This window comes from Tyto alba, unplaced genomic scaffold (genome assembly GCF_018691265.1).
Source record: "Tyto alba isolate M040663 unplaced genomic scaffold, T.alba_DEE_v4.0 Super-Scaffold_5, whole genome shotgun sequence".
NCBI classification, from domain to species: Eukaryota; Metazoa; Chordata; class Aves; order Strigiformes; family Tytonidae; genus Tyto; species Tyto alba.
The window spans coordinates 3,318,472-3,338,709 of NW_024881326.1; the positions used below are offsets into that span (position 1 = coordinate 3,318,472).

The 20,238-nt window shown below is 39.7% G+C and overlaps 1 protein-coding gene across 5 annotated transcripts in view; it reads left to right on the forward strand.

The window, feature by feature from the left end:
• The first annotated feature begins 706 nt into the window (after positions 1-706).
• ATP7A (ATPase copper transporting alpha) overlaps positions 707-20,238 on the forward strand; it is a 28,618-nt gene continuing 9,086 nt past the window's right edge. Inside the window, exons 1-12 of one of the 5 annotated variants that reach the window (XM_032983426.2) lie at positions 707-756; positions 8,624-8,760; positions 11,568-12,057; positions 12,816-13,550; positions 15,295-15,501; positions 16,542-16,705; positions 17,274-17,435; positions 18,039-18,115; positions 18,292-18,517; positions 18,941-19,174; positions 19,475-19,566; positions 19,977-20,104. In XM_032983426.2, the coding sequence (XP_032839317.2) occupies positions 8,653-8,760; positions 11,568-12,057; positions 12,816-13,550; positions 15,295-15,501; positions 16,542-16,705; positions 17,274-17,435; positions 18,039-18,115; positions 18,292-18,517; positions 18,941-19,174; positions 19,475-19,566; positions 19,977-20,104 (2,623 nt within the window). In that variant the 5' untranslated portion in view covers positions 707-756; positions 8,624-8,652. The other 4 variants (XM_032983424.2, XM_032983425.2, XM_042807255.1 and 1 more) reach the window with 4 other exon arrangements.

Sequence of the window (20,238 nt, forward strand, 5' to 3'; positions counted from 1 at the left end):
TCTGGCTCTTCTAGGTTTCCTCTATGCTCCGTGTCTGATGAAGTACAAGAAACGGTGTGAAAACTTGAAATAATTCAATCGTATTTTAGGTAATCACGGTTGTTCCTGATAAGGTCACTAGTGAATAATGGACAAATCCACAACATCGTCTAGTTGCTCATTTAGCGTGACTGTGGCTTAAACAAATATCACATGCACTCCCACTGCAGTTCGCATCACTTTACCTCTATAACTTCTGCTACGCATCTGATGACACCGTTGAGATCCCATTTATTTTCCACAGAAGTGTTTTTTATGTCTTGAATCGCTCTGCAAATAAATTGCTTCCCTCTGAGGCCTTGGAGAGTTGCGGAGAAGTTACGTGAGCTCTTGAGTCAGGGATGCTCCACAGAGGCACCCAGCACCGCCATTGGCTGATGCGGGACTTTCCTAATGAGTTCTTGCGCAACCGGAATTTGTTAGGAAATAGATCCGGGGTATATGCGGACTCTCTAAACCTCAAAGTCAGTTTGTCTCTTTGCAAAACACCACTATCCTGCTTTTTGCTACAGCAGAGGTGTACGAAATGGCGGCCTTCGCTCCCGAAGAGTTTAATTATCAGTTTCCTGCCGCCGGCCGCCCCGGCTGTGTTTACGTGGGCGGGTGGGAGGAGCCCGGCGGCGGCGCAGGTCACGTGAGGGCGCGCGCTCCCGGCGGGGCAAAGTGCCAGGCGCGCCCCCGGGCCGGGGAGAGACAGCTCCGCGCCCTCAGCCTCTGGTGAGTGCGGCCCTGCGCGCCCCTGGGGCTGCCCCGCCGCGGCACGGCCTGCTTTTTGTCTCCTCACACCCCCTACCCGGGGAGAGTGGGGGCTCTCCTTTTCCCCTTCGGTCACGGAGCAGCCGGAGACGGTGCGCGGTTCCTGCGGGGCTGCCTCAGCGCCGGCGGAGCCCTTGTCACGGCTTCCCGGGGCGCGGCGGGGGATTGCTCGGCGCTTCCCGCGGCGCCGAGCTGCGGTACGTGTCCCCGCCTCAGCGCGGGGAGGGGGGGGGAGTAGGGGAAGAGGAGGGCCCGTCTCCCCCTTCCCCACCTGAGGCGCAGCGCGGGAACGGGCCGTCCCTCAGCGACCCGGCCCCAAAACAGCCGCTTCGCGTCGGCCGCGGATCTCTCCACCGCGATCCGCCGCTTCGGAGAGGCGAGGGAGCGTGGCGAGGTGCCCCCCCCCCCCCCGCTCCGGCTGTAAGGCAAACCGCGCCGGGTGGGCTCGGGGCTCGGGGAGGCGGGGGGGCGCTCGGCATTTCAGAGACAGCCCGACAAAACGAGGGCTCTGGAACCAAAACAGCTCTGAATCCCAGACGGTATTTCCTGCTCCGCCACATCACTTCATGCAAGCTGCTTCTACCTTCGAGTTTTTCTTTTGTTTTGTTTTTTTTTTTTTCCTCCCTGGTGCTAGGCAGACGGGTGCTGGTAGGGAGTCACATCGACACTCCTGTGGTTTCTTTGGGATGCGGCCCATGCCAACAGGTTGAGTAATATCAAACCGGGAACTGAAAGGAAGAGCAATAGGCTGTTCTTATCACTGGACATCCACGTGTGAGATCTCGTTGCTTCGTGGTGTACAGTAAGTGCACTCACGGACAGACCTGCAAAAGTGTCTCTTCCACCTCTGGCAAGCTTCAGGGAAAGACTTGTAACAAATCTGAATGCCCAAGTCACTGAGCCTCTTCTCTAAGGTGCTTTTTTTCAGACTTGAGCTGATTAACTTGTACTTCTGGACCATCTTCCTTAGTGTTTTGCATTGTGATAGCAGCATTGTGTGCACAGGTATAGTTTCCCAATGTTTTCATTTAAAATCTGGTGTAAATATTCTGGAAGAAGGCAAATAGTTGTTTATGATGCTTTGGGGTAAAATCTCATGAAAATGAGTGAGGGCAAACCCAGCTTAACTACTGCCTCTCTATATCCAGGGTTTGGAAATTGTACATAATTATTGCTGGTGTAAAGTTCCTTAAAATCTTCTGTGCAGTCACCAAACATTGCATTTCTGTACTTAAATACTTGTTGTGTTTGCAGCTGTAGACCGAGAAATACTTTTTTCTGTTTGGTAATGTGGAAGTTATTTGTGTGTGTTATGATGCACTCCATAAGGACAAACACCTTTTGGTTAGAAATCTATAATTACAGTGTATTTTGTTGATTTTGTTGTAGAGAAAAAGGCTCAAAGCTTTTTTCCTTCCCAGGTGGTGAAACAGGAAAGTAAAAGCTAGCATTACATGTCATTTAATGTTTTATTATTATTTTCACTCGTAGAATGCATTCCACATTATTCTGCCTTGTATCTTGAGACTAAGTTCAAGAATGAGGAGCCCCAGTTGGCCTTAGTATGCTTACATAAGAAGGGTTTATAAATTATATTCCACTTCTAATATTTTCCGTGATTCTTCCAGGAGAACATTCAGGTTTTCCAGAAATCTGACTTGAAGAGGTAGGGGAAGGACATGAACCAAGTAAAAAAAATGGCTAAGAATTTGTCTCAAGTATTGTAAAACTTTTGTTAGAAGTAAAATGTTTTAGGTGTGTACTTTTTTTTTTTTTTTCATCCACCTTATATAAAGTCCATCAGAGCAACTTCCATAGTCTGCTGACCAAGCAAGACTCGTTAAAGTCTTGAGCAACATGAATTACAACCTGTTTAGAGTATCATGTAGCTGTCTGTGACATATTTATTATAGAGGTGCAGTTTCTCCCTCAATGATTAAGCCTCATATATCTAGTCATACTTTTCAATGCGTCTGTTTGCCAATGAATGTAATAAAACCTTGTTCTTTCGTACAGGACTAGATCTCCTGTAACCCATTCTCCAGCACTTTTGTAAGTGTGAGGATGAGGTTATACAGGTCTTTCCTTTCATGCTGTCCTTTGCTATTTTTCGTAAGTGTTTGCAGACTTTCAGGGACAGGTACCTTTTTTCCATTAAATGTAACGAGAAATTTCTTTTTCTGCTGCCATAAACAAGGCAAGCTACAAAGTAGGACTCAGCCATTTAGAAATTTAATAAAGTCTAAAGGCTATAGTTAAATCTGACAGATTCTGTTTCTGGCATTTGTGTTATTTTTGCCTAGCTTTGACCTCTTTCAGTTTCAGCACTACAAATTCAAGGTAATTGTATATAGAAATCTTTGGTGAAAACTGAAGTTGTACACTTAGCCAGAAACATTTTCTGTTTCTCCATTATGTATTTTCTTACTGATGTTAGAACAGGCACGAAGCACGTTTGTGATGTACAGTGCTTTGTGTCACTGTGATGTCTGGGTTAGCTTGGATCCTAGAAGTACTCAGGTGTTTTTTGTGGGGTAAAGTGAGAGTCCGGGTTTTTACCAGTGTTGTAACTTACTCTTCACATTGCTTGTATTTTTTTTTTTTGATAGTGTGAGGTTGTGAATGAATTACTTCCCTGAAGCACGATGAAGTCAAAGTTATTTTACTTGCAAAGACTGCTGTTCGCAGATCCAAAAAAATGATTGAGATGAATCTAAGTTTCTCAGTCACTTTGTGCTTGATCCTTATTTAATTTTCCTTTCCATGAGAAGAAATTGCTGTTGGAAGTAGAAATTATTTCTCCTTCCGTTCCTTCATTCACTTAATAGAAACACTAGTTCACTTTCATCAAGAAAATGAAGTGTCTGGATTTTAACGTGCACACAGGCAACCCAAGCACTAAGCCTAAAATTGTACCTGAAGAAAACATACAAGGACTTATGTCTATTCCCAGATATTATTTTGGTTTTAATTTTCCTATGTACTCCTGTCACTGATGTACTCCTGTCACTGAATGTTGCTCCTCCATGTGTAGCCTACCGTGTGTGGTTATGCAGTATTTCAGAACTAGTTTATTTCTAGGGCTCTGCTGCTTCATTGATGGTATTAATATACAAAAAAGGAAGTACTGCTGCCTTAGTACTACAAAACACAGGTGAAAGTAATAAAAGATAATAGAAAGTAGGAGTTTCTTAAGGTATTAAGCAGTCAATAGTATAGTAGAGAATACAAAAAGCTTTTACAAAGCTTGTTCAAAGCCAGGGCTTTTGTAAGATGAAGCCGCTTTAGATGATGCTTCAAAACAGCAGTCATTGAATTGAAGCCTTTTGGTTTCATGTATTCTAAATACATAGCTGTTAGATAAAATGGGGGGGGGGGCACCCTGGCATTTCTTTGCACTGTTAAATCCTAAAATTCTTTACTAACTGATGATGGTGTTTTATAGATGGAGTAATGCATTGCTTAAGAATAAAACCACTATTTTTCTCTAAAACAATGTGTGATCCATAGCTTAGTGTCTCACTTAAAAGAATATGTCCATGATAACTTTGAATTACAAGTTATTTATTAGCAGTCATTTGCCTTGCTGTCAGTGGTAATAATAGATGTCTTCAGTGTCAGCTTATAAAATGCATGTTGTTCACATAGAAAGCTTTTTAGATATTACAGATGGTTTAGATTTGTTGCTTGTTTCAGCTGCATCCTGCTGGAACCATAACTGTCCTTTGTATAGTGAGGTTCTCTTTTGAGCTAATGCATATAAATATACACATGTATACATATGCAGCATTATATACGCAAACATTTTTTTAAATGGGGAGAGAAAACAAACATATATAGTGATGGATGGCAAGAGTGAGGAAACAGGGTGTTCCAAGTTCAAGGTATTGGTGGAGTATGCACGGATTGCTACACAGCCTCATGCAGATCTTTTGACTTCTGCATCCATTTTCATGTGAACTTGGTAAAATATTAACACATATAAGAAGAACTAGGATCGAATTGTCAATATTTGTATACCTCTTGTGTGCATCTAGTCATAATTTATAACAAGTATTTTTCAAGCTGCTTAACCATTAGTTTTTCTTAATGTTGTCAGAAGGTAGGAAATTATGACAAAAATACTTTTTAAGTTTCAGCCAAAGCATTTCAACCAGGAAGCACTCATAAAGGAGGCAAGGAGTTAATAATGAAATAGACTATAACAAGGTAGAATATTGTCTCAGTTGTAAGCATGTATTAAATTATAAATTTAACTCATTCTGGGCGTTTTGTAAGGGGAGGAAAGCATATGTGTGTATACTTATCATCACTGTGTATTAACCCTATACGTCCTTCTGAGAACAAGATCTCTTTAAAGCATCAGGAGCACTGGAAATGCAGACAATTTGGTCTTTGGAAATCTCAGGCTGTACAGAAAACTGAGATTGTGAATGTGTTGTTTCTCAATTCAGTGTCAGTAATATAATGTAACTGATGTGAAGAGGCAGTACTGCTTACGAAGGGCTCGTTTTCTGTCTTTAGATTTGGACACATCTCGTTTTTTAGAGAACAGCCTGTTTTTAAAAATGGTATGAAAACTGTTAGCAACTTAAAGCAAATAAAAATCCTTGCTTGCCAGCTTCCTCACCGACAGATTTGTTAATGATGCATATATCATCTAGATCCAGTAGTGTTTCTTAATGAAAAGTCAGAGAACAAAAAGAAGCGACAGTTTGATCCAACAGATAAATTCTATGATGGAACTTCTCAATTAAGTCCTAGTACTTTGGGGCCTTGAGGGGTAAAATAAAAATAATTCTTTTATGCCTTTATGCTTTTGGCATGTTTGAATTAGAATGTTTTCCAGGAAAGGATTTTCTCTAATGTGTTTATACAATGCTAAATGCCATGGGGCCCTGATCAGTTGGTCCTAGAGACTCACCAACCCACAAAAAAACCTTCTTGAGGCAGTAGAATGATTGCAGTTTGATTGCTTATTATTTACATCCAAACACAAATAGCAGATGATGTGTTTTATTTTAAAGGAATGGTTGTGTCTGTATGTAGCATGCACTTGAAACACAAACAGGACCTTCTGCTGACATAATGGGATTCTAACATGCTTTATAAGTGGTCCTGAGTTGCTGCAATTGGAGTATTTTCTTCCACTTCTGTAAATATCATCCGTTATATTTGAAGTCACTTTGCAAACTTTCTTTAGCTATTAGGCCACTAAGACAGAAGACTTCTCATAATTCCTGTTTGTCTTTTTACATGCTACCTTTTAAGTAGGAAAACATGAGACTGAGTAAAAAATGGTGGAAGTGCTTATACGTGAAATGAACAGCAGAAGGACAAGGAAACAAACTGAGAAAATGGAGGAAATACTTTGTCCACAACAAACTATAATAACAGTAGATGATTTTAAAAAGTGTGGGTTTTTTACCTATATAAGCAATTGTGGGTTTTTTTCCATGCATTGGTGGGCATTCAGTAGTAGTGCTGATGGCTACCCTAATCACTTTAATAAGTACTAGTTCACCATATTATATGCGTGGCCACTGTTAGTTTGACATATGACTTACAGAAGAGGCTTTAATGCTGTATCCTAGTTTGAATATTCTTGTACTGTAGCTTGAATCTCATAAACCAAAGAACAGGCAAGAGGCAGGAGCTCGGCAGGTTTTTGGAGACTCTTGTACCGCTGTACCCCAACTCTTGCCAACCTTTGATTATTTTAGATAGCAGCTCACAGCCAAAGTATTTCCCTACTTCCCTCCCCAAATACAGTAATAGCACAGTTGGCAGGGCAGGGCAACTGGACATGTTGATCATGTACCTGAAATGCTTTTAAATTAACTTCTATCCAGACCTTACTAGAGGACAGATTGACTTTGTGATAGACTACTGTGTCTCAGTTAGTTGTGCGTGTCTGGTTGTGCTCACAAAGCAGACTGTTAGTCAAGCACTCTTTGAAAGTTTATTTGTACTTCAGCCTTGTGGGAATATTGATGGCTCCCTGACTGTGGAGTCAACAATTACATCTTTGTTTGCTCTCTATGGATTGAGCATTCTTTATGGAAGAACCGAGGTAGTCAGTAAGGATCATATTCCGATATGATGACATGAAGGCATGTATTTTCTTGGACAGCTTTATAGTGTTTAAAAATATCTTGTACCTCTGAGTGTGCAGATGAGCCTGAGAGAGGACCTGTTGTGTGAGGTTTGATAAAATATACTCTTCTGCTGAGGCATAATTCTCTTGGGTCAGGTGACAATTCTATATTTCTGCAATGTGTGAATATTTGTATATAAATATTTGTGTGTGTGTTCCTAGTAACTCAGACCTTGTAAGAATAAGTGAGAAGTGAGATCTGTAATAACTCTCAGAGTTTTCTTATTTCTGTTCTTAGCAGGGATGACTTCTTGTTAGTGTTTTCTACTGATTGTAGCATAATAAGATGCATTATTTAGTAATAGTAACTTATTGTCACTGTTTTATCTCCTGAGGCAGCTGCACCTGGTTAGTACAGTCTGTGCAAGTGTTAATGCTATTTTCCTGGGCAGCCTTAGCGACGATCAAAGCTCTCGTTGCCTGAGGCCCCGATTTGTGGGAGCTCTTCCTCTGTCTCCTGGCACTGAGGCCGCACCCTGCTGCAGGGTGTCCCGCGTGCAGGACGAGAGCACCGCGCAGCTTCTGATTCTGATCCCGCAGCCGCCGGCGCTCTCGAGCTGTGCTTGCAGCCCTGGTGCTTCCAAGCTTCGTTAGTGACTGGGGTGGAGGGATGAAGCGTTGGCGCTTTGCGATGCATTCAGAGTAAATACGTGATGCTTTTCGGGAAAGTCATATGTCACAGGTTGTTCGAGGTTCTGATCAGATTTAAGTATCCGTGGGAGTGCCGCTCAGGCTTCTCCGCACGTGTCAGTGAAAAAGGTTCCGGCGTTGTTGCACACAGGTGTTTAAACTCCTTACAGCTGTGGGGTTTCCTTTATGTCATGCTTACCATTAATGTGTGCTAAGTCTTGGTTTGTCTAATCATTTATTGCGTACCTCCTGAACAAAACTTACCGCCTATCAGAATGTGAAGGTCCAAGCCACAGTTTAGATGAATTAGCTGATTAGCTGGTCATTTGAGGATTTTAGGAGATGCATTGGGAAAATAAATCTTTACAATCTGCTTCTCAGACTATATTTCATGTTTGCATAGTTAAACTTTTTTTTTTTTTTCTTTTTTTGGCCTAGAAATTATAGTTAAATTCTCCCATGGGTTAGTGGCTGACGGAAATTTGCAATGTGTTCCTGGTTCTTCACACAAAATACATATTTTTCCTTTAACTGCATTTCATCTTTTGGATACTTCACTAATTCAGAGTTTTATACTCTACGTTTTATTGATCAAGCTTCAGCATTTAGTTTTGTGCATCAGTGAGGTAAACCTGTTACTATGGTGAAACATCCTTGTATTCTTACATGGTTTGTAGCATGTCTCAAAGCAAAACCAAAAACTTTCAGACCTTCTGTAACAGAGAACCATTCTGAACTGTCACTGACAAACAAGAAAATTAATTTTATTACACATTGTTAATGCTTAATGTAATTTAGTTTTCCAAGATAAGTCCCCATTATTTAAGCACGTGCTTAATTTTAGCTGTTCAGTTAGTCATCAAAATTTGCTATTGATTCCGCTGCAGCCAAACATTTAGTAGTCGACTTTGGTCATTTTTCTGGTCACTAACCTCGCTGTCAGTGGAAAAAATAAAGCAAATTTTCAACAGGTAAAAAAAAAAAAATTAATCTGTAAATCACTTCTTTTGCCTTAACTGTTAATCGTTTTTTAATCAACAGCAATGTGAAGACTTGAGTAGAATTTCACGATGGAGGCAAAATCCATAGTCATCGGCGTGGAGGGGATGACATGCAATTCCTGTGTTCAAACCATTGAACAGCATGTCGGGAAGATGAATGGTATCCATAACATTAATGTAAGTAATGCTGTTGCTATTTCTTAGAAAGCTTTGTTCTTGTATGAGAAACCATGACAAAATATGCACTAAAGGAAGCAGATATGTGGAAAGAGTATATTCTGTACATTTCATGGGAAGCTGATGTTGGAAGAGCATTAGTGTATTTCTGGTATAAGAGCAAAGTAAGTGGTTACTGCAGTGGGAGCTAAGTCATTATCTGTTACTCCTAAGTAATTTTCTGCTTTACAGTTAATTCAGTATTGTGAAGTAATGAGAAAAAATGTCAAAAAAAAAGCAAGAGCAGGAAAACTTTTGATAATATAAAGCAAAGGCCCTGGAATTTACACTGGTGAAAAAAGTAAGCTGTCCTTGTTCCTTGTACCAGATAAATGTCAGTCAAGCCTCCAGGCCTTTTCTTTCAAACTGATAGTACACAGCGGCCACTTGCGCTGGTTCAAAAGCATTTGTGGGCCTGAGGTGTCCAGTTAATCATGTGCTAGTTGACCCACTATGAAAAATAAAGCAGTTTGCTTGTAGTCCATGAAATAAGAGTAGCAGGCAATCCAGGTGACAAAGGATAGTCTTGCTAGCTCTTTCAAACATTAGAAGTTTCTTTCCTTTGCACTGTCAACGAGGAAATGAGAGGAAGAGCAGTAGAACTGTAGTTTTGTACTGTTACCAGAGCTACTTGGTTTGCCCTTTATCCAGACTTCCTTGATATGACTTGATTTTAATGTTTTTTCCTTAGCTCTGAGAAGATACCAATATTTTGTTAGTATTTTTTTCTATCATGGGTGAAATATTGGACTGCAGCGTATTCCAGGGTGAGCTGATCATTCCTACACAGTACATCAATTTACAGTAGTTTTAATAATGGAAACAGTTTAAAAGCTGGGAGATTCCTATTAGTTTTATGGGCTAATTTGTGCTAAAAAGAACAGTCATGACAATAGCAGCAACAGAAAATTGCACAGTTTAATTACTTAGTATCTAGGATCTGAAACCATGCTGTAACTTTTTATAGTCATTGATGAAACTTCCTGGTTTTATCAAAAGATAGTTTCTATTTTAGTGGATGTGTCTTAGATGAACACTTTCCTTCCCAGAATAGGGTGTACTGTCTGAATTTGGGGGGCGTGTGATCGTTACCTCAAGCTGGTTTTGAAGGCCTTGTTGTGGTGCTCCATTCTGTACAAAAGCAAACGATGCACTAGTTAGTACAGTTTCCTTTTTCCTGAAGTAGGCATTCATGTACGCACATGGAAATTTTGGTGAACAGCAGTGCTATTTTCAAGACTCATCATTTTTCATCTTTCTTCAACTTTAATGGCGCTTTCATGTGATACAAGGCTATTTTCTGACACCAGAACCTTGGATCACTGAACAGACTGTTTTAGAAATAGGAATACTGCTCTTAACATCTGTGGCACGGTATGGTTAGATACATCACTGCAAGCATGAAGTCCTATCAAGGCTAAAAGCAGCCTGTAAAATAATACCCCCAAATAATCTGATTTTGAAATCATCCCTTTTTCCCTTATTCTGGCAAAAAATTTAGTCTCATCGACCTTGCATTTTAGTGTTTCAGCTAATTTCTGAGAACATGCAGATGACTTGAGATAGGAGGAGAAGAGAGTCATACCTTAACTTACTTGTTAGTAGTTATCCTCAATACAGCATCATAACTTCAATTTAGCCAGACCATTTGTTTCAGAAAAATCTATAAGAATAGTAAAACAGAGTTTTGTTTAGTGATTGTGAATTAGGTCAGTGAGGAAGATGAATTTTAGATGGCTAATACACACAGGCAGAGCTGCATTTAGGTTATTTTTCCTCCAACGGCAATGAAACCTATAAAAGTCCAGGTTGCTAATTCTGCTAAGGCCCATAAGTGGGACAAAAATGAAGAAAGGTTGTTTTTAAAATGATTTAACTGGTTGGATTTAATCATGACTGTGGTCTTTAGGTTGTACGTTTGCCCAGAGGAAAGATAGAATTGAATGATAATGTGTTGGGCCTCTGGCAGACATCAGCTTTCCCTTTTGTAAACTGCAATAATTGTGTTTGATGTATCATCAGTTAGGAACAAATTAAATTGAGGTTATTTGTACCATCTGATGTGAAAGGTTAGTGCCAAATCAGGACATCTCTGGATCACCAAAATGTACAGAGAGAGGAAAACCAGCTTTAATTTTTGTTATATATCAAATTTCAAAACTGAATTTTGTTCTGTGAAGCCTGATGCACTTTATTGCTCACAGCAAGTTAACAGCCTGTGCATAAGATGCCTAGGAATACTGGACTCCTTTCACTGCTGCTTAAATCTGTGGGGTTTTTTCAAAGAGTATTTTCTTCCGTCCTAGTAGCCTAAGGGTAATTACTACTAACTGCAGAATTGTGTATGTGATTAGAATTTTTTCTGTGGCCTGTTTTGCTTTTGGGATTTAATTGGGTTAGTCATCATAATTGAAGAGAGTTTGGCTCTGGAAATTTCATTAAATGCATTTATGCTGTCTGGATGTCTGAAGTAAAAGTGTCTAGACAGACTTGTAAAAGATTCTGAAACTGTGCGAGGAGGGGAGGAAATAAATCTGTTCTTTCTGGCTGTGATGTTGCACAGATGAGCATAAGTTACTTTATGGTGGCTATTGGTATGACTTTACTCTTCAAGGTGGGTAGTGACGGATAAAATTGTACTGGACAGGATTTAATAATGTATGCAAGTAAAAGTGATTTCTAGTCCTATGCAGGGTATTAGTTCTCATCTCTTAGTGTTGCAGTTGGCTGAATTGTGGTTTGTTTTTTTTTTTATTTTCCCTTGCAAGGTGTCTCTAGAGGATAAGAATGCAGTCGTCATTTATGACTCAAAACTGCAGACTCCAGCAACACTGCAGGAAGCAATATATGACATGGGATTTGATGCTACATTAGCTGATTCAAACCCACAACCTGTTTTACCTGACACTATTTTTCTTACCATTCCTACTCAGTCAGCTCTAACATCTAAACAGATTTGTAGTATCCTACTAAAGACCAAAGGTATCATGGATGTTAAAATGTCCTCTGATCAAAAAACTGCAGTGGTGACCTTCATTTCTTCCATCATAAATGGCAAGCAGATTACCCAAATGGTCCCAGGAGTAGATTTAAATATCTCTGCACTGGAGGTAACGCCTGGAACCTGTGAAGATTCCAGCTGGTCTCAAGCAAGTAGCATTGTGCTGCGCCTGAAAGTAGAGGGGATGACCTGTCATTCCTGCACCAGCACCATTGAGGGGAAGATTGGCAAATTGCAAGGAATTCAGCGGATTAAAGGTAAATCCTTAGTGTATTTTGATGTAAACTGAAGTTGACCGTGCTGTTCTCTGATTCATTGTGGAGGTATCTTGGGTTTAGATTACGTAGCTTAGTGTGACAGTTACTCTTCATGGTACCAGGTACTTAGTTAAGTGTTTAATTTGGACTAGAAGTAAAGAAAGGTGCCCAGATATGGTGGTGAGGCTGTTGCTGTTATACATGTGGCAGTATTCAGTAGTTGCTTTGTATTTTGGTAGGGAGCCTGAGTAGTTGTGTTCCATAATGTTATTACCAGTTACAGAAATCTCTAGTACCAGATGTCTCTTTGTATTGTAATTAATATGAGTTTATATTTTCTGTTCAGTTAAAAATTAATACTGGCATTTATGTCATTGTATTTAAAAAGCAAGACAAAATTATCTGTATAAATAGCTTTGGCATAAATGTATTGCCACAGACCCCTGATAAAAGCATAAATGTAGTAAGAAATAGTAATGCCATTTGTGAAAGTCCCGGGGAAAGAGCAAAAAATTGATGAATTGAAAGTTATTGTAGTACTAGACAAAAAAAATGGTTGAAGAACTAAATTGTTTGATATTTACCAAACCAATTAAATCTCCTTTCCATGATAGTTACATTTCTGAGCATTGAAAGCATTCTAGGAAAGCTTTGGCAGGATCCATTGATCTTGGGGCAGTATGCTTATTATTCTTAGGGCAGTAATGCACACTTGTTTTTATTGATGAATTTTCAGTGTTCTATTGATTAATTTTCAGTGTCTCTGGACAGTCAGGAAGCTGTTGTTGTCTACCAGCCTCATCTAATTACAGCTGAAGAAATAAAACATCAAATTGAAGCTGCGGGTTTCACAGCATCTTTCAAAAAGCAGCCTAGACCCCTCAAACTCAGTGCTATTGACCTGGAAAGGTTGAAGAAAACGCAGAGCGAAGGCTCTGAGACAGCACTGAAAGAAAACTCGAATGTGAATGATACAAAGACAGTTGTCTTCAGAATCGATGGCATGCACTGCAGTTCATGTGTCCTGAATATTCAGAGTACCATATCAGCACTCCCATCAGTATCAAGTATAGTTGTTTCATTAGAAAAGAAATCTGCTGTTATAAACTATAGCCCAAACTTAATTAGCATAGACATACTGAGAAAAGCCATAGAGGCAGTGTCTCCAGAGACATTTAAAGTCAGCCTTCCTGATGAATATGAAAACGTAGCACTTTTCCCCACCCTGGCATCTCCACTGAAGTCTTCTCATCCAGCTTTGAAGGATGCTAGCCAGCCACTTACTCAATCTGTTGTGATAAATATTGAGGGAATGACTTGCAACTCTTGTGTGCAGACCATTGAGGGAGTTGTATCACAAAAGACAGGTGTAAAATCTGTTCACGTGTCTCTCTCCAATCGTAATGGGACTATAGAGTATGACCCTCTGCAGACGTGCCCAGAAGACTTGCGATCCTCAATTGAGGATATGGGATTTGATGCATCTTTATCAGGTAATGACATGTTAAACTTTTAACTTTAAAAGGATTGTGCAGTTCTGTTTAGGATTTGGTACCACCCAAGGTGAAATTTAGCAGTTGACGTACGCTTGTGCTTGCAAAGAGAAGCCTTATATCTTCACTGTCAATGAGATAATTAAATGTATGTGCACTTCCTTTAATATATCAGATTAATTAAGAATGGTTGAGATATCTGGAAGTATATCAGATAAATACTGATGTTCAAATGGTGCTCCAGTTTGCTACTGTATAATATTCATGGCACAAATATGGAATTGGAGCTTTGATAGCTGCGAAGAATGTTACGGGTTGCTGCGCTGAATTGTCTTTGAGGATGAATTATCAAAGGCTTGGTTCCTGTGGAGTAACTAGTGAAGGGATATTTAACCAGACTCAGGAGTGAGAAGAATCTGAAAGATGTGGACAGCACTGAGGAAGTTAAAGTGATGCTGTTATGGGAAAACCCTGGTAGGCAGCTAAGCACTACCTAGCCACTTCTTCACTCCCCCACAGTGGGATGAGGAAGAGAAGAGTAAAAGCGAAAACTTGTGGGTTTAGATGAAGATAGTTTAATAGGTAAAGCAGAAGTTGCACGTGTAAGCAAAGCAAGGAATTAAGTCGTTACTTCCCATCGGCAGGCAGATGTTTAGCCAGCTGCAGGAAAGCAGAGTTTCAGCATGTGTAATGGTTACTTGGTAAGACAAGCACCATCACTCTGAACATCCCCCTTTCTTCCTCCTTCCCCCAGTTCTATTGCTGAGCATGATGCTGTTAGGTCTGGGATGTCCCTGCTGTGTCCCCTCCCAGCTCCTTGTGCCCCCCCCCACCAGACCCCTCACTGGTGGGGTGAGGAACAGAAAAGGCCTTGACTCTGTAAGTGCTGCTCAGCAGTAACCAAAACAGCGGTGTGTTCTCAACACTGTTTGGTCACACATTCAAAAGACAGCACCATATGAGCCACTCTGAAGAAAATTAACCCTGTTCCAGCCAAAACCAGCACAGATGCTTACTGTGATGACTGGTACAGTAGAAGTAATTGCACAGTGGGAGCAGATAGCTGGGTAGTACAATGCAGAAGACTTAGGGTGAGAATACAGGTGAATATTGATAGGAAGAGAGGCTTCTTGAGGGGACAGGGAAGCTCCATTTCTTGATTCAGTAAGGTTAAATTTTGAGAAATACAGTATATGAGCTATTTTATGGCAATAACTGAAGAAATGATCTGAATTTCCCATTTAATTCCTTTCATGCTGCTTCTGCAGAAACATAGCATCTCCTGAATTGCTGTAAGAAGCAGTTGTCTGTAGTTTGAGAGCCCTTCTCTAAGGTCCAAAACACTGACTTTCCTTATGAAACATGCACTTGCTTACAAATTCAGCTTTATGCCCCAGGTAACGTCAGTAAAACTGTGTGTAAACTAAGTTTGCAGTGCAGATGTTTAGCTTACAACCTACAGAAGAGGACAAAGGATGTGCAACAGAACAGACAAATACAATGAGGAAAAGCAAAGGGAAAAATAGGAACAAAATGGTAAGTTAATCAGTGGCCCAACCCTTTGTCTTGTTTTCTTTTGTTTCCTCCTAATTGACAGATGTATGAATCTGATTGACAAGACACATACAATTACCATTTTTTTGTCTAAATTTACTGCAACATATATTTGTGGCTGGTGTAGTACCAGCTCATACCTCATTGGAATGGCTATTCATAATGTCATGAATTGCAATCTCCTTTTCAGCAAAGACAGAACTACCCGTGGCAATAGCTCAGCCCTCATCCGAAGTGCAGCTGGAATCTCACAGATCTGAGCCTCCCTCCAAAGTGTCACCATCCCACCTTGCTAGACAAGAGACGAAGACTGTATCAAAGTGCTATGTCCAAGTCACAGGAATGACATGTGCTTCATGTGTAGCCAACATTGAGAGAAATTTGAGAAGAGAAGACGGTAAGATACATCAGTGTAATCTGTTAAACTTCTAAACATTTCTTTTAGAGAATCTGTCTAGCTTTTGTACAATATTTTTACTGGGTGAGTTGTCAAGTGAAGTTTCATGGTGTGTTTCGTGGGTGACAACATAGTCTGCTCACTCTTGGTTCATGGGATGAAAACAATGTTGTTATTGCTGCTTTGTCAGCATGCTGGCTAGAGACTACCTTCACAAAAGCAGGAGTTGGAGTGCTCCAAAAATAATTTAGGGATCAAATACAGATCCTCTTGAAGCAAAACCAAGTCTTTTCTACGGGAAGGATGTACCCAGATCTGCAACTTAAAGTCAGAAGTGCATGTGCCTGTATTAGGAAGGGAGTTATTAGAGAAGGACAGTGTTAATATGGATTAAAGAGACATAGTTAATTTTAGCTCTGCAAGTCAGGACAACTATGTCTATGTTCTGTCAGTGTGATTGATTATATTTGCAGGAATAAACAGTTGCATGGCTGTGATGTAATGAATTAGAGTGATTAATGTAGACTGTGTTTAATTATTGTAATGAAGATGGATGTGCTCCAAGTTACCCTGGCATTTAAATTTTTTCATCCTAGAAAATGGATTAATTTAAATCCTTTTCACTTAGTGTACAGCAGGATTGCACATTGTTAGATCCACCCTTTCTTCTACATGTTCTCTCTTGAAGAAAAAGGGTCTAGAAATGGTAAATGCAGATGAGAAAAATATGCAAACTGTATTTTAGAAGAACTTTTAACTAAAAATAGATCATCTTTTCATATAGCATAGATTGAATGTTTGTAATTAGACGGTTAAAAACATGCAACTCTTGGAGTAATACTTTCATCTGTCACACCTACACTTAGGTGCATTTGTTGCATTGTTGATGTATCTTTCAAAAATGATGATGTTTTGCTTTATTCATACCCACAATGTGGTAGCTTGCTCAATTTCAATAAGTTGCTATTGTGCCATCATGTTACTATAAGTGCATTGTTTTTCTTAAACATGATCTGCCATTCACCCATTTTGTTTTCTAGGGATACATTCGATACTTGTTGCCCTAATGGCAGGAAAGGCAGAAGTGAGGTATAATCCTGCTGTCATAAACCCTTCAGCTATTGCAGAGCTCATACGGGAACTGGGATTTGGAGCTACCGTGATGGAAAACTGTGGGGAAGGAGATGGAATTCTGGAACTTGTTGTAAGCTAGTAATTAACACCAACCACCTCCGTCTTTATTGCTTTTATCTGTTGAATGTGCTTGTGTAAGCATCCACTTCCTAAAGTGTTAATCATATAATAGAGCTTAATTTACAAAAAAATAAGAGTATAAGAGTACATCAGGTATGCATCACAAACTATATCTTGTTATCTACTCCTGAAAGCTGTGCTGGCTGACTACTACCTACTACTACACTGAAGTTGGAGAAATATTCCTGTGGTTTTTTGATTACTCTGACTATTTCAGGAATTCCCTTTTTTTTTTTGTTTTGTTTTGTTTTTTTTTTTTAATATATAGCTAAGTCTCAGTGTACCCCAGCTCTGAGCTTGAAGATTCAGCAGAGCTTAATAACGTTGTTTCTATGCTATGCTGCTTCTATAGTGCTTTCATCCTTAACTAGATAGCTCCATCTCACTGCTTCAAACCCCAGAAATATGCAATAAGTAATTCAGGATAGTGATAAGCACCTTTTATTTTCCTATTTCTTAAGATGCATTTAGTGAGTAACCTGTGGTTTTGATAACAGGAAGGAACCTTTGTTTTACAGGTGAGAGGAATGACATGCGCTTCTTGTGTACACAAAATAGAATCCACCCTCATGAAGACTAATGGTGTTTTATACTGTTCAGTAGCTCTTGCAACCAACAAAGCACACATTAAATATGATCCTGAGATTATAGGTCCTCGGGATGTTATACAGGTGATAAAGGTAAGTTTCATGAAGGCACCAAGTCTCATAAAATATCCAGTGTCCTTTGAAGAGTTACATACTCAAGAAACAGAAGGGAAGAATATTAAGGGAAAAGATCTGTCTCTTCTTCTTCCATCTGCTATCTTCTTAGTGGAGGTTTCTGCAGATCTGTGTGTTCTGGTTCAAAAGCAGTGCTCTATTATGACTTTGCCTCAGTTTTCAAACAGAAATACTGGGAAAGCCAGGCTATGGTGGAGAGTTGATACCAGCTATGGGTTTGCAGAAAAATACAGCACATCCCTGAATACTGTAGCAGGAGAGATGTAAAATAAGTTTCTTGTCTTTCTCCCTCAATTTTCTCTACTTACGTGCTTCAAGAAACCATTTTGGAAAGCCACGTTTTAGAATAGTGTTTTAATGTTCTAGAAAGGTTGATTTCTACAGCAGATTGCTTTTCTCTCCTTCCAAGGTAACTAAGAAATAGTAACAATCATATCAGAAATGTTAATAAATCAGATGTAAGGCTGGCACCATCAATAATCTGATAATAAATTTATATTAGCACAAAGTGTCTTTAAAAATTGATTGTTCTCTTTTTTACCATTATGCTTTTTCCCTTAGGATTTAGGTTTCACTACTTCGTTAGTCAAAAAAGATAGATCTGCTAGTCATCTAGATCACAAGCAGGAAATAAGGCAGTAAGTATTCCTGAACATATTTAGATTCTGTAAACATCTTTGATTCTTCTTTTGTAATCAACAGTAAATTTAACAAATTTTTTTTTGTGACTGTGCAGACTTACTAGCTAAAATGTTATCCAACACTTGACTGCAAAACAATTTTTTTTTTCTTTTTTTCCTTTTTAAAATCTGAGGTGGAAAAGGTCTTTTGTTGTGAGTCTCGTTTTCTGTGTTCCTGTCATGGGGCTGATGATTTACATGATGGTTATGGACAGTCAACTTTCAGACGCTCACACACACCACAACATGAGCAGTGAGGAAATGGAGGCCCTTCACTCCTCTATGGTCCTGGAATACCAGCTCCTACCAGGATTGTCTGTTATGAATTTTCTGTCATTTTTACTGTGTGTCCCTGTACAGGTAAGTGGGAATATGACAACTCCTAGTTTGTTGGGCTTAAACACTCAAAATGGAAGGTGATGAAGAAATTAAATTTGAAAAGCGACTGTAATTATGCTGATTTGAAATGCTTTTGAGGTTGCTGCATGCTTCTGCTGTTGCCAAAAGAAGCAGTGCTAGGGCCCGTTCCGGGCAGGCCAGTCAGTGCAGCGTGCCGTGCTGCTGCACCCGTGGGCGCGGGGAGGAGCTGGTGGAACTGTGTGCGGGTGAGAGGACCCCAGAGTGCTGTGGCAGAGATCATAGCCCTCAGCTAGAGCTGGGAGTTTGTTCAGGGAGAGGTAGAGAAGGCAGATTAGACAAATGAGTGTCTCGCTCTCGTAGGGAAATGCTGCTGCTGTGTGGTGCAAATGTGTGTATAAAATGCAACTGATGCTCTTGTTACAGATGTTTGGAGGCTGGCATTTCTATATACAGGCATACAAAGCACTGAAGCACAAAACTGCAAATATGGACGTGCTCATTGTTTTGGCAACCTCCATTGCATTCGTCTACTCATTTGTTATTCTTCTAGTTGCAATGGCTGAGAAAGCAAAAGTAAACCCTGTAACTTTCTTTGACACACCTCCTATGCTGTTTGTGTTCATCTCCCTGGGCCGGTGGCTAGAGCATGTTGCAAAGGTAAGGAAAACAAAAGCCCATGATACCTACAAGCTGTAAGACACTAAGAATCATTTCAGAATGTTGTATACCTTCAAAAAAAATCCCAGGAAGAAGCTTTGTCAGGTTCTTTTAACCTTCTTAGTTGTGAAATAATCTTCAGTAACTGAACTAGTAAAAGTATAAAATGACTTAATTATTAAGTCTGTTTGCAGAAAGTATTTTCTTAATAGGGTAAATTGCAACATATGCAGTTGTCATTTACCCAGCAGTTTTTTTTTCAACAGCATAGTCAGAAAAACATGAAAATTATTATTCTAGGGTAAAACATCAGAAGCACTGGCGCGACTAATTTCATTACAAGCTACTGAAGCTACTATTGTTACCTTGGGCCCTGATAACGTTCTTTTAAGGTATCTTGCTTTGTCATTTGCTTTTTCTGTTGTTCCTTTTTTGTTGCTCATATGCTTAATTCAGAGACAAATGTTACCATTCTGTAGAACTATGAAGTAGATTTGCTGGCAGATTTGACAGATATAAATGTTAAACTGCAGAAAAATTTAACGTTGCTGTGATTTGTTTTATTGGAATCTTGCTAATTTTTGCTGTGATAAGAAAATTAGTGGATTTTCTCAACTGGAAAGTTAATAAAATTATGGTAAAATAATCGTAGTGCTCTTTAGAATGGCCTTTCTTCCAACAGTTTTTGTATGAGTTAGCAATGTCAATGAATGGGATTATGCTTTGTGTATAGTGACAACTCCTTTTGCCTGGGTAAATGCAGTTAACAATGTCATTTTAAAAACACTGTCCATCCCTCTAGTGAAGAGCAAGTTGATGTTGAACTGGTTCAACGAGGTGACATTGTCAAAGTGATCCCAGGAGGCAAATTCCCAGTGGATGGTCGTGTTATTGAAGGACACTCTATGGTAGATGAATCTCTTATCACAGGTAAGCATTTGCTTGTTTTCAGGTGTAAAAATGTTTTCCTTTAAAGGAATCTGAAGAAGACAAGTTGAAGCTGAGGTTCTCCTCGCTCTTTTAATTGCATGTTGGGAGTTGGTAGCTATTATAATAATTCTGCA